The sequence below is a fragment of the Leptonychotes weddellii genome, chromosome 9 (assembly GCF_054177405.1).
Source record: "Leptonychotes weddellii isolate Sample4059 chromosome 9, ASM5417740v2, whole genome shotgun sequence".
In the NCBI taxonomy this organism is placed as follows: Eukaryota; Metazoa; Chordata; class Mammalia; order Carnivora; family Phocidae; genus Leptonychotes; species Leptonychotes weddellii.
Window position 1 is genome coordinate 13,138,536 of NC_138377.1, and position 14,525 is coordinate 13,153,060.

Here is a 14,525-nt window from a genome sequence, read left to right on the forward strand (position 1 = left end):
AAATTTTAAAGAAATAATTTAAATTTCCCAGACTTAAAAGCATGGATTTTCAAATCTAAAAAGTACACAAAGTATCTAGCCCAAAAGTGACTAATTATAGCACCTATGTTTATCACAGTAAATTTCAGACATCAAGAACACACAGAAAATCCTAAAACCCTCCAAAGAAATAAATCCCTGGTATTCTATAATGGAATAAGAATCATATGGGCAACCAACTCCTCAGCATAAACATTAGAAGCTTCAAGATCATGAAGCCATGCCTTCAAAATTTTGAGAAAAATTCAACTTAGAATTCCGTACCTATCCGAAGTATCAATTAAAATTATAAGATTTCTAAGTACTCAGAAAAATTTACCTCCCATACTTTTTCTTAAGTTTCCTCATGATGTGATGACAAAACGGAAGAACATACGGAGAAGACAGTGGGATCCAGAATATGCAGAGCAAACTCAGGGAAGGAGTAAGTCCTGGAATGACAGTCTTGAAGCAGACCTAGAGAGCAACCAGTCAGATGAGCAAGAGAGGGCAGAGGCTCTAGAACGGAGGTACCTAAGAAAATAGTGGAACTCAAAGACGTAATAGCATAAAAGGACAGATTTTTAGACTATAATAAAGATGGGCAACACAAGAAGGGTAACCTAAGGAAAACAAAAAATTGTTCAAGAACAGAAAAACAACTCTAAGGAACCCCTAGCAAAGAGCTGCAGACAAAATGTAAAGCTGGACCTCTAATGAATAATTAGTCTTTTTTTAAAAAAAGATTTTTATTTATTTAGAGAGAGTGAGAGTGCATGCTCACACTTGAGCAGGGTGAGGAGCAGAGGGAGATGAAGAGAAAATCTTAAGCAGGCTTCATGCCTAGCGTGGAGCCTGATGCAGGGCTTGATCTCATGACCCTTAGATTATGACCTGAGCGGAAATCCAGAGTCTGACGCTTAACCAACTGAGCCACCCAGGCACCCCTATTTATATAATCCTAATAATGTAAATACGCTGCTTATTGGTTCTCAACTTTCAGAGTCAACTTACAAAGCATAGTAGTCTTAACAAGGAAAACAAAACAAAATGTGTATCTGATCCTCTTCAGCAATATAAAAGTACAGAGTTTAGGGCGCCTGGGTGGCTCAGTTGGTTAAGCGTCTGACTCTTGATTTTGGCTCAGGTTACCATCTCAGGGTCATGAGATAGAGCCCCACTGTGCTGGGTGTGGAGTCTGTTTAAGATTCTCTCACTCCGGGACGCCTGGGTGGCTCAGTCAGTTAAGCGTCTGCCTTCAGCTCAGGTCATGATCCCAGGGTCCTGGGATCGAGTCCCGCACTGGGCTCCCTGCTCTGCAGGGAGCCTGCTTCTCCCTCTGCCTCTGCCTCTCTCTCTATCTCTCATGAATAAATAAATAAAATCTTTAAAAAAAAAAAAATTCTCTCACTCCCTCTCCCTCTGCCCTCCCCCAGCAAAAAAGTAAGGAATTTAGAAGGTGTGGTATGAAAAGATGCATCAGAGTTTATAAAGGGGCATAAATATCCTTAGGAAGATCAAAGTGTACTGAAATAGGGGTGCCTGGGTGGCTCAGCTGGTTGAGCGTCCAACTGTTAATTTCACCTCAGGTCATAATCTCAGGGTCATGAGATTGAGCCCTATGTCGGACTCCAAGCTCAGTGCAGAGTCTGCTTGTCCCTCCCCCTCCCCCTGCTTGCTTTCTCTCTAAGATAAATAAATGGGGTGCCTGGGTGGCTCAGTTGTTAAGCGTCTGCCTTCAGCTCAGGCCATGATCCCAGGGTCCTGGGATTGAGCCCTGCATCGGGCTCCCTACTCAGCGGGAAGCCTGTTTCTTCCTCTCCCACTCCCCCTGCTTGTGTTCCCTCTCTTGCTGTCTCTCTGTCAAAAAAATAAATCTTTAAAAAAATAAATAAAAAGAACAAAGCATACTGAATTATAGTAATCACACAAAAAATATTTAGATGTATTACTTAAAATGACAAAAGCAAGCAATAAATCAACCAAAAACAGTGATTTTACTATATGGGCTTGAAAAGCAGGGAAAAGTTTTGAGTTAGATCCTGATATATTGTGGCAAAAAAACAAAAGATACCACCTATAGTTAGTGAATGTAAAGCATATTATTGACATGGAGAAAATTAAAGACATAAACACAAGCATTTAAAAGTGGTAGCTGTCTGGGAAGAACCAATGTAGAGAAGAATGAAGCAAAGAACACTGCTTTTTATTTTTAAATTTTCTACGCTATTTGATTAGTTTCTAATCTATCAACAAACATTACAAAGATTTGCTTTTCCAATTTTTCTATGGGAAACATTATTTCATATGTAAAATATTTTATTTAGATGTTTTTTATACAACATATACAAAATAGGAAAACCAAAGGAAATCCACACCTAGACACATCGTAGTGAAACTGCAGAACATCAAAGACAAAGAGAAGATCTTGAAAGCAGCCAGAGAAAGGACAGATCACCTACAAAGGAACGACAGACAATTAGAATGACAGAAGTCCACTCAACAATAATGGAAGCCAGAAGACAACGGAATAATACATACAAGGTGTTGAGAATAACTGTTGTTATCCAGCAAAATTACTGCACAAGAACAAGGAAAGAAAAATCACAAAGATAAACAGACTCTTGGCAAATTTAGAGCAATAGACCCATTCTTAAAGAAACTGCCAAAGAATACACTTCAAAAATACTTCAAAACACTGGAAGATGATATCCCCTAATAACATTCAAGATTTGAGAACAAAAACTGATAAACATGTAGGTAAACATTGCCTGGGTAAAATAATAATGGTGCCCAACTTATGCATTTAAAAAATGACTAAAATGAAACACTGGAAACATAAGCCAGAAGGGTAAAGACTGGAACTACAGTTCATTTACTTTGGAAATGGGATCAGAACATTAACTTATGGAATATGCAATTAAATTTGCATGGTAAAATTTCAGTGCTAGCCACTGAATGAACAGAAATGGAGTGTTTAAACTAGCAAAAAAAAAAAAATGCAGAGCTGGGGCAATCAACAATAGTAACTAATGAATCTTAAAGGCAAACAGGGAGAAAAAAATGAAAGGCCAATACGAATCAAACAAGAAGGGTGCCTGGGTGGCTCAGTCAGTTAGGCATCTGCCTTTGGCTCAGGTCATGATCCCAGGGTCCTGGGATCGAGCCCGCGTCAGGCTCCCTGCTCAGCAGGGAGACTGCTTCTCCTGCTCCCTCTGCCTGCCACTCCCCCTGCTTGTGCTTCCTCTTTCTCTGTCAGATATATAAAATCTTTGGCAAAAAAAAAAAAAAAAGAAAGAAAGAAAAGATGACAGAGCTATGAATGGCTTAAACTTTCCATTAACAGGCAAACTCAGATTGGGTTAAAAAAACAACAATCTAGGGGCGCCCTGGTGGTTCAGTCAGTTAAGGGTCTGACTTGGTTTTGGCTCAGGTCATGATCTCAGGGTCCTGAGATCAAGCCCCACATCGGGTTTCACACTCAGCACAAAGTCTGCTTGTCCCTCTCCCTCTGCTACCCGCCCCCCACTCTCTCTCTCTGGAATAAAATCTTTACAAAACAAACAAAACAACAATCTAGCTTTATAATATTTAAGAGATATATTTGCCTAAAGCATTAAAGAGAAGGTCAGAGAAGACTGACAACAAAGGCATGGAAAACAAATATGATAGAAGTATAGAGAAATTAAGATAAATTTGTCATCGTAATGGACAATCTCAAGACCTTCTCTCATTAAGTCAAGCAAACCAAACACTCAGTAAGGTGAAGATTTGAACAACGTAACCACAGAGCTTTATCTACTCAATGCAAAATTCTCAATCCAACAATTTCCTTTCAAAATGCACATGGAAGATGTGCAAAATTAATGTCTTAAGTCTTAACAATTTTCAAAAAATATGTATTACACAAATCACACTGACACAATGCAATCAAGTCAAGAGTACATAATAAAAGACTAAAAGACAAATCCTCTGTATACTATAAATTACAAACATTTTCAAATAACTCAGGGGTCAAAGATGAAGATCGTAATAGGAATTAAAGATACTTAGATTGATAATGAAAACATTATATATCAAAATTTGTGATACACAACAGAAATGGCACCTCAAGAGAAATTTACAGCTTAAATGTTTACATTTGAAAAGACAAGCGGAGATAAATTAATAATTAAAAATATAGGTGGATATATTAAAAATAAGAGCAGAAACCAAAGAAATAGAAAACCAAGACATCAAAGGAGAATCGATAAAGCCAGAATTATTGTTGTTAAGTCTTTGAACACATTAACAAAATAAACTTCCGGTGACAGACTAATCCAAGACAAAAAGAGAAATAACATGAATACTGTGAGGTGGTTAGGCTAGTAAAAATACAGAGACCAGAGAGATGAAAAAACACTAACTCATGCCAATATATGTATGCATATTTAGATTTTAGTCACAAAGTTGTAAAACAGTGAGTAAGCACAGTAATTAATCGCTGTTTGCAGAATGTCACTTTGCACTTGCGAATAAACCAATTCAGAAAGAGTAGTAAGTCCTCATCAGATGTACTTGATTCCATTTCAAATTTTTGACCTCTTACTTTAAAACAAAACACAGAGAGAACCACACAAAACAAACAGTAGCTTAATGAATTTTATGAGGCAAAACATCCTTACAGTCAACATTCAGGTCCAAAAAATAAAACTGTGCCAACCACCCCAGAAACCTTTCCGTATTTGCTCCATCTCAATCAGTCCTCTCCTAAAGTAACCATTTATGCCTTATAGTAACCTAAAATTTCTTTGTGGCACACAAGTGTGTATTTCTAGACACTACAGTTTAACCTTGCACCTTGCTGTCTTTTAATCTAGAATTCTCAGGCTGTTTGACCTATATGGAGTCCCAGAGACTGTTCTTTGCCTGTTGCACATTCATGATGTGACAACCAACATATTCCTCAGGCCTCTGTACTTCCTGCAAGTTGACGGCTGGATCAGAGCCCTGATAACCCAGGTTCAAATCCTCTGGCAAGACTAAGGTAGTTTTGTTTTTTTGGTGCAAAAATGGTGACTTTATTAAACCATGGGGACAGGACCTATGGGCAGAAAGAGCTGCTGCCAAGACTAAGGTAGTTTTATTCTTTCATCTGGAGGCATGAAATGACTGTTTCGCTTTTTTTAGTAGCCATTAATCATCAGTGCCTAGATTAATTCACTGAGTTGAGGGGGGAAAAAAACCCAACAAGCTATAATCCTATCATTCTGTTTTTACTTATGAGCTGGAAGAATCTTTAAAAATGCTTTTTCTAGGGGTGCCTGGCTGGCTCAGTCTGAAGAATGCAACTCTTGATCTCAGGGTCATGAGTTCAAGCTCCACATTGGGCATAGAGTTTCCTTAAAAAAAAAAGGGGGGGGGCACCTGGGTGGCTCAGTCGTTAAGTGTCTGCCTTCGGCTCAGATCATGATCCCAGGGTCCTGGGATTGAGCCCCGGAGCCTGCTTCTCCCTCTCCCACCCCTCTGCTTGTGTTCCTTCTCTCGCTGTGTCTCCTTGTCAAATAAATAAATAAAATCTTAAAAAAAAAAAAAAAGCGCTTTCCTCATCAGCTATATTCAACTCTGGATATAGTACAAAAACAGCAAGAGACAATATATACATGAATGAGTACAATAAAACTACATTTACAAAAGCAGATGTTAACTCCTATACTATTTGGTTACACAGGGATACCATTCTTTAACGGAAAGACAGCATAAATGCTCAATAATTTTATTTATCCAGTTTTCAAGACAATGAATTAGTATCTATTATACCTCTAGAAGGTGACCAATTAAAGATTCACTTTTAAAAAATACGAAATCATGGGGGTGCCTGGGTGGCTCAGTCGGTTAAGCATGTGCCTTCGGCTCAAGTCATGATCCCAGGTCCTGGGATCGAGTCCCACATCGGACTCCCTGCTCAGCGGGAGTCTGCTTCTCCCTCTACCCCTCCCTGCTGCTCATGCTCTAATAAATAAAATCTTTAAAAAAATATATGAAATCTTGGATTTAAACCTGTTTGTTGGGCTTCAATACACTGCAATTCTCACCCTCACTGAAGCTCAAATGCTTTCCAGTTGCTCTTTACAAACTGGCCCACTTATGCTTTCTAGTTAGTACCTACTGGCTGTTTCAGAATTTTCCTGTTCTCAGGTCCATCATTTATTGGATTTGCACATAATGCTGACATGGCAAAATGCACAATACAAGGATTTTTTTTTTAGAGAGAGAATGAAGAGACAAATACAGAATGGAATCATTAAGGCCTCATGAAACAAATAAATTTGAAATGAACCTGAAACAGTTTCAAGAACAGGAGGAATAAAAAAATGCATGCCAGCATTAGAAAAGTATAAGTCAGAAATAACATGATGAGCATTCAGTTTTGGTGTGGTTTTCTAATTTAGCTCTCAATAGAAAAGAAAAAGATGGAAACTAGGACCTTTCTTGATAGGAAGAGGTCGGAGAGCAGTGGAAAATGACTGGGCAGGCCCAGAGACCAGACAGCCAAACTGCCTAAAGGCCAAGCTGATGGCATCAATCCCAGACAATGCATGAGGTGGAAACATTGTAACGCTCTCAAGAAGTCACATGATCAGAGCACACTTTAGACAGGCAAAGTGTACTGGAGATGGAGTTAGTGGGGGTTGAGAGAAAGGAAGCAGAAAGATCAGCTCGAGGCTAACTGCAGTTTGCCAGCAACAAAAGAATAAAGTAGGGCCACTGGGACAACTGGCCAGGTCAAAGAAAGGATGCTAAGAAGGGAGATTTAAAGATGCAATTTCCAGTTCAAGAGAACAGGAGTAGGATTAACAAAAAGAAGAAAAAATGCAATTATCTATGTATCTCTAAGTAGAAACTCTCTTAGGACCAGCAAAATACTGGTAATTATTAAGGCCAGGTAACTGGGTTCATGGGAATTCACTGCACTATTCTTCCCACTTGTAAGAACATTAAAAATTTCTATAATAAAAAGACTTTTCAGGATTCTGAAATGTGTAGGCTTAGACTTTCCTCATGGTGCCTTCTCATCCTATTTTTGGGCCTAATGACCAGTTTTCTCACAGAACTAACATTTCATAAATACCCACTGGGAAATGTTTAAAGCCTCATGAAAAAGTGTAAGAGTAGAGAAATGACGTATTATTTAAATTATTACCTTGGCTTTTTTCTATATTATCTCCCTTTGTTTCCTCTTCTTTAATGGGGGTACTTATTCTGGGGGTCCTGCTTTGCCCCTGGACCATTTCTGCCAGCAATTCTTCTTGAGAAGTTCGAGTTCTGGGAGCAACTGGAAGTGTCTGTTTCTGTGAGACTTTTTAAAAGGAAAAAAGATGGGAAATGCAGATGCAGTAATACATCAAAACTGAGCAGTGAATATGTCCTCTTAAACATAAATGCCTCTTTGAGTTTAGAACATATGAAAAATTTGAAACAGTTCACAGGTAACACCTTTTTTCTTAGATACCTGCTTCATCTATACATTTTAAAGCACATGCCATAATACACTGCCACATATAGGTATTCATTTAAAGCACATGCCATAATACACTGCCACATATAGGTATTCATTTTTAATCAAATGTAGTTTTTTTTTTAAGATTTTATTTATTTATTTGACAGAGAGAGAGCACAAGTAGGCAGAGTGGCAGGCAGAGGGAGAGGGAGAAGCAGGCTCCCCACTGAGCAGAGAGCCCGATGTGGGGCTCGATCCCAGAACCCTGGGATCATGACCTGAGCGGAAGGCAGATGCTTAACGACTGAGCCACCCAGGCACCCTAACCAAATGTAGTTTAAACTTTGCTTCATGATCATGTAACAACTTTATAATTTACATAATACAGGTCGAGAATGAACTTCAATGCTAGTTCTCAAAAATACTTGGGGAATCTCCCACTATTATAAAAACAGGGGTACCTGGGTGGCTGAGCTGGTTAAGCATCTGACTCAATTTTGGCTCAGGTCATGATCCCAGGGTCCTGGGATCGAGCCCCGCATAGGCCTCCTTGCTCAGCGGGGAGCCTGCTTCTCCCTCTCCCCACCACCCCTGCTCATGCTCTCTCTCTCTCAAATAATATCTTAAAAAAACAAACAAACTACTCAATTGTGGAAAGGCAAAGAAATGAAATGTAAATAGATTAGGTCTAGTTTTGGCCTTTGCCTGATAATCCTTATATATGCCAAAACCTGTTTATGTTCAAGGTTAAGTTAGAAAGGAGAAGCAAGAGGACAGATACCTATGAGGTTCAAAAGCTGCTAACATAATTTACTTCCACTTTAGGAAGGGGTCACAAAAAGAGATACAAAAGAGAATGAAAAAGCAGAAAAATGCTAAAAGAACAGTCATCAAATCCATAGCAAGGATAAAATAAAAATTTTTAGAGTGGGCAATCATCAGTTTTTATTAACCGAAAGTTTTACACACTGGCTTCAGCACGTGGGGCAGAGTACAGAATTATAGCAATATGGCATCCATGATTTAGTTTGATTTCAGAACAAGCTTTTTGTAAGGTCAGATTATACGTGACTTACTTGTTTTGTTTTAAAAACATGCAATACCCTTATATTCTCTCGTAAAATAATTTAGTACTTCCACTAGGACTGGGGAAGGAACATCACAAATGAGTCAATTCTCTGCCTTATATTCCTTAATGGGTTCTACTGAAAGCAAAGAAGCCAATCTGCTCATGCATTAGCCAAATTTCTCTAACTCTGACCTCTTAATATCCAACTCTGCTCCCTTTTACAGATCATAAAGTCCTATCAAATGCTGACTCCAATGCCATGAATATGAAAAGTCCCACCTTTATCAAAACTCCCTACAAAAATTTTAATATATATTTCACACACACTAGAAAGAGGGAATAAAAGGCATTACACAGTTGCTCAAAGAACTAAATTACACTGACAGCTGGAAGTTTCTCAAAGTGATCTCCTTTTAAAACCGTTCTTTGAACCTCTTCTTGGTCCTGACATCTGGCAAGTGTCTTTACTATACCACAACTTGGGAAGCAACCAATTCTAGTTTCCTCAAGAGTTAAAGAAAACTCACTTAATGTAAACATAATACATTTAAATTACCTGTAGAATAGTTAGTTGTTTTTGTTACAGATTCTTGAGCTTCAGATATAGCCTTCAAAATTAGATTCTTGTTAGCTTGTTTAGAAGGTGGAAGTGAAGGTCTAAAAAAAGTTAAAAGTATTTTGATTAAATTTTAGATTTGAGTTCTTTACATGCTAGCTATCCATTAAGCCTTTGCTACAGCCTTCTCTTAGGTTTTGTACAGACTAGTTGTAGTTTTTAGGAAATGTCAACTAGATTGGAACCTTTTAACTTTTTAAATAATGAGTCTGGATCACCACCTCCCCCCACCATATTCCAGTTTTTAGTATTCTCTGCAATCTTCTCCAATTTTAACAACTTCTCTTTCATTAATCTGTTTCTCAAAAACCAATAGAAAAGTCTTACATGCTATTAAAATTTTATTTTCAGGATATCCTCCTTCAAGAAACCCAGAAGATTCCATCAGGCAATTAAAGATTAATTTACAGATAATGGTCAAGGTACCTCCTTTCAGGCTTTGCTGGCACTGACACACTGCTGGAGATGCTTCCTGTACGAGACCCACAGTCATCATCTTCCTCCTCCTCTTCTCCATCATGATTGAATTTTTTTACTTTAACAACTGAACTTACCACAGGCAACTTTCTCTTCCGAAAGTTTTCTTCCTGCAATCAGATAAATTTACGCTTACCTAGTCTCAGAGAAAAAACAAAGTTCTACAACAATATTTTTTTTCCCCAAGAAAAAGCCAATCATATTAAGAATTCACAAGCTATTTCCTGGTTTCTTATAAAAATAAGTATTATCCTAATAGCCAATTGTTAGCTAAAACAAAAACTAGTGCTTTACATTCATTTATAAACAGTAGAATACAGCACCGGTGAGGAAACTCATAAAATGGAATTACTTAGTTGTTTCCTAGTAACTGCCGTGGAAAATCTAAAACTGACCTAAAATTCCACCAAAATTATAAGGTAAGGTTACAGTTATCTCAAATGATGGCATCCCAGGAAGGTAAACAAGATGTCAAATATCTGTAGAAGCCAGTTGTGGACAGGAAATTCTGGTTTAGTATGTTGAATAGCATAGAAATCAGTTTAAAGTAAACTTGCAATATGTGTTTAGTTATTTCAGATATAGTCAGTTTTAAGAAATGCCAATTTTCAGGGGCGCCTGGGTGGCTCAGTTGTTAAGCATCTGCCTTCGGCTCAGGTCATGATCCCAGGGTCCTGGGATCGAGTCCCACATCGGGCTCCCTGCTCAGCGGGAAGCCTGCTTCTCCCTCTCCCATTCCCCCTGCTTGTGTTCCTGCTCTCGCTGTCTCTCTCTCTGTCAAATAAATAAATAAAATCTTTAAAAGAAAAGAAATGCCAATTTTCAGCCTAAGAAGCCAGAATTTAAAAGCATATGCAGGGGTGCCCAGCTGGATCAGTTAGTAGAGCATGTGACTCTTGATCTCAGGGTTTTAAGTTCAAGCCCCATGATGGGCATGCAGCCTACTTAAAAAAATAAAAAAATTTTAAAAATTAAAAAAAAAATAATAATAAATATATATATATATATATATATATATATATACACAAACCTCAATACTCATTTTTTCTGAGTTGTTTCTGAAAAAAGGACTGTAAGTCTCTTCCAAGCTGTTAAGCATTTCCGGTTCACACAAACGTCCTGTTTCATATACCCGGCTGTTCTGTATATCAGGTTGCTTGGCAGCATGAATACTGTTTGGCTGCTGCTGAAATTGCAACCTGTTTAAATGAGCACCACTATCTGCATTTCGACTTGCAGGTGGTCGATAAATTTCAATAGAAGGGCGAGAAGAACCATATGCAAGTGTCACTGTAGGTTTTTTCTGAGATAAAGGATTCTCCTGCACAAAATTGAGGTCTTCATCAATGAGATCATCTGGTTCTGGCTTAATATCAATCACATCTTCAGAGGGTGCTGGCTCCCTCAGAGGCTTCACAGTTGACATTAATCGGGTTGCAGCTCCATCATCATAAGTCTGTCTATTTTTAAAAACAACATACACATAAAACTTTAACCAACTAAGAGCAGTATCTTCAAATCTTCAAAGAATACTTAAATTTTAATGAAAAAGTTTAGATACTCCCTTTACGTATTCCATTAAAAACTACTTTAAAATTACTTTCTTTTTTAAAACTTTGATTTACTATATTTGAGGTAAAAGATAATCATACATAGGTCTTATCATTATCTTGTTAAAAAGAAATTGCTCGGGGCGCCTGGGTGGCTCAGTTGGTTAAGCGACTGCCTTCAGCTCAGGTCATGATCCTGGAGTCCCGGGATCAAGTCCCGCATCGGGCTCCCTGCTAAGCAGGGAGTCTGCTTCTCCCTCTCCCGCTCCCCCCTCTTGTGCTCTCTCTCTCTAAAATAAATAAATAAATTAAAAAAAAAAAATTGCTCACAACCACCTCAGTATTTCCAAAAATTTCTGAAAACAAAAATTTAAAGATCTAAAACCTAATGTCAAGGTCACATACACATACCCATCTACCCACAGGAGGTCTACACAGGACTCTTACCTGACAGTAGTGGTTTTTTGCTCCTGTGAACTAGTAGAAACCCTGGAATCTCTTTTTTCAGGTCTACTGCTAGCAACCGCAAGAGGTGGCACTGCAGCTTCATGCCTTCTCTCATCTCCCCGACTGAAACAGCTCTTGTTTGAAGACACGTTATTATCAAAGATGTTAGTATCAGAAGACTTAAGACTGGAAGGGTCTGGAAAAAGAAACACATGGTCCTTTTAAGCTGTTTTTATTAACTCTGAATCTTTCCCTTCTTCATCACCAATTTAAAAGCAATGTGTTCTTCCACAGCATTTTTTAATGGCTGATTGTTAACTCCACACGTAGTTAATATAATAATTAATTCAATTTACTATTACTGAACTCTCAAATAATTTTCCATTATAAAATATTAAAACATCCTCGAGACGCCTGGGTAGCTCAGGCAGCTGAGCAACCGACTAGTGATTTCAGCTCAGGTCGTGATCTCATGGGCGGTGGGACTGAGCCCCATGTCAGGCTCTGTGCTTAGCACAGAGTCTGCTTGAGATCCTCTCTCTCCGTCTGTACTCCCTCCACATTCTTGTGCGTGCGCTTTCTCTCTTTTTCAAATAAATAATCTTTAAAACTAAATAAATAAAATATTAAAACATCCTTGAAGCTAAAAACACTGCACACATTTACAATTATCTCCTTAGGATAAATTGCATAGTTTCCTTTCCCTTGTTTAAATTATCTTTATGTTAAATTTATTGCTCTTGAATTCATAATTCATGAGCTTACTAAGAAAGTTCCAAGAAACTATTATTTTCAAATTTATGGAATTTTTTCCAAAGCAGTATAAACGGCTTTAGAAAGAAAACATTAGGGGCGCCTGGGTGCCTCAGTCGGTTAAGTGTCTGCTTTCGACTCAGGTCATGTTCCCAGGGTCCTGGGATCGAGCCCCACATCGGGCTCCCTGCTCAGCGGGGAGTCTGTTTCTCCCTCTGCCCCTCTCCCTGCTCGTGATCTCTCTCTCTTGCAAATAAATACGATCTTAAAAGAAAATGCTATAGTAAATTCCAAACGTTTGAATGAATCTTACCAGTTGTAACAGAGCGAAGTTTATCTAACACACCATGAAGCCTAAAAGAAAAAAAACAAAAATATTAAAGCTTCCTTCAATCAAGATTTTATTTCAACTATCACTTGAAATTTGATGACATTATAGAATCTACCTTCAGATATAAATACTGATAAATGGTAATTAATGGACAAAAAGTATCAAAGTTAAAGAAATGCCACATTTTTAAAAAAGGCTTATATGAATACTATAGAAGCCAATCAAAAATCATTATTTTTTCATCATTACTTTCAACATCTATCTTCTGTACAAATAAGGGCAAAGATATTACCTGACCACAGTCTTGATCTACAAAGAATGTAATTTTGTTTTATAAGGACTAAAGACTCCGTGTAGCATATGGTAAAAGATAAAATATCAGAAATATGTAATATAGCTTATTACTACAAAGCAGAGTTTAAGTTTATCTATTTATATGGTTTCTGGAACAACTTAATTCTGAGAGGTGAAAAAACCTGAAAAATAGTATCAAAACGTATCACTTCATTACTAATGCTGTAAACAAGCACAGGTTACAACCTTGTTTATAATATAACCTATTTTAGTAGTTATGTGCAAAGCAAATTTGCCTTACAATCCCTTCCAAGAGCCGTACCTCCTGAAAATACCAGAAATATCTCATTATAATGTCTCACCCAGAACCCAGTCACATGTTACTGTCCCCTTGGACACAATTAGTGCAGGGCTCCAAACAATCATAATAGTCCATTTCAGGCTGATGTCAATGAACACTTAACCAGGGAAATAAAGTGCCCAAACAGAGATACCGTAACTTGCATCAGTACATATTAAGGAATTTATGGCAAGATGAGAAAATTGAATAAATTTGATTTTAAATTCAAATTCATTTAGTCCTTTATGTAAGAAATGTGTCCCAGGCATTCCATCAAGTTATCTAAGAAAGGATCTCTAGGTCAATCTTCCATAGTATATTAGTGGGACTCAAACCCAAAAAGTGATACAAAGGTTGAACCAAAAGTCAAGTCATAAAACATGTATATGTATATGAAACAAAACAAATACCTGGGGTGCATATGTATATGAAACAAAACAAATACCTGGGGTGCAGAAGAGTTTAAAAAAAAAAAAAAAAAGGTAATCATGATAACTTCCCCAGTCAAAAGTACCACAGTCTCTCTCTCTCTCTCTTTTTTGGGAAATTCTGGGGACTAAGTGTAATGAGTGGGTTAGGACACCCACTCTGCAGTAGTTGGCTGTACCAAAAAATTTGAGGATCAACCACTGCACTAAATGTCATACAAAACTGTATAATCTAACATAGAGAATTCTGTGGGGAATTTCAAGAAAAGTTCACAAGACCTGCAAAGCATACAGTGGCCCACAGGGGCAAAAACACCTTCAAGATAAACTTTAGTTTAAAGGCAAGAAATTAACCAGTTTCATATCCCTCTTTAATGCCTCCTATTACCTCTCCCAGTCTCTTGCCATTCAAAGTAAGCAGGCCACTCTGCTCACTCAACTTTTGCTCCATTATCAACCTGTGTTGTAATTGGTGGTTCCCAGAGTGAGGGCGCTTATAGGAGTACTTCCTGATCTATTCTCAGTCACATCATTACCCTTCCGCCACCCTCACTCTACCTCAAACCTGCCTTCTTAAATTGAATCTTATGCCTTTAGCCACTATTCTAAACTAAAGACAATATTTGGTTTGAAAAAGAACACTGAAAATTATAACATGAATTTATATTTGAACATAAAATTGTCTTTTTAAAATTCCAAACTTCAGAAAGTTCCAAACTTTT

At 37.8% G+C, this 14,525-nt stretch overlaps 1 protein-coding gene across 6 annotated transcripts in view; it reads right to left on the reverse strand.

Moving 5' to 3' along the window:
* ZC3H14 (zinc finger CCCH-type containing 14) overlaps positions 1 to 14,525 on the reverse strand; it is a 48,053-nt gene that overhangs the window by 24,550 nt on the left and 8,978 nt on the right. For all 6 annotated transcript variants that reach the window (XM_031037827.2, XM_006742200.3, XM_031037824.2 and 3 more), the window contains exons 4-9: positions 12,724 to 12,764; positions 11,658 to 11,853; positions 10,691 to 11,120; positions 9,610 to 9,770; positions 9,124 to 9,224; positions 7,202 to 7,357 (exon numbers count right to left, since the gene is read on the reverse strand). In XM_031037827.2, the coding sequence (XP_030893687.1) occupies positions 7,202 to 7,357; positions 9,124 to 9,224; positions 9,610 to 9,770; positions 10,691 to 11,120; positions 11,658 to 11,853; positions 12,724 to 12,764 (1,085 nt within the window). The remainder of the gene's footprint in view (positions 1 to 7,201; positions 7,358 to 9,123; positions 9,225 to 9,609; positions 9,771 to 10,690; positions 11,121 to 11,657; positions 11,854 to 12,723; positions 12,765 to 14,525) is intronic.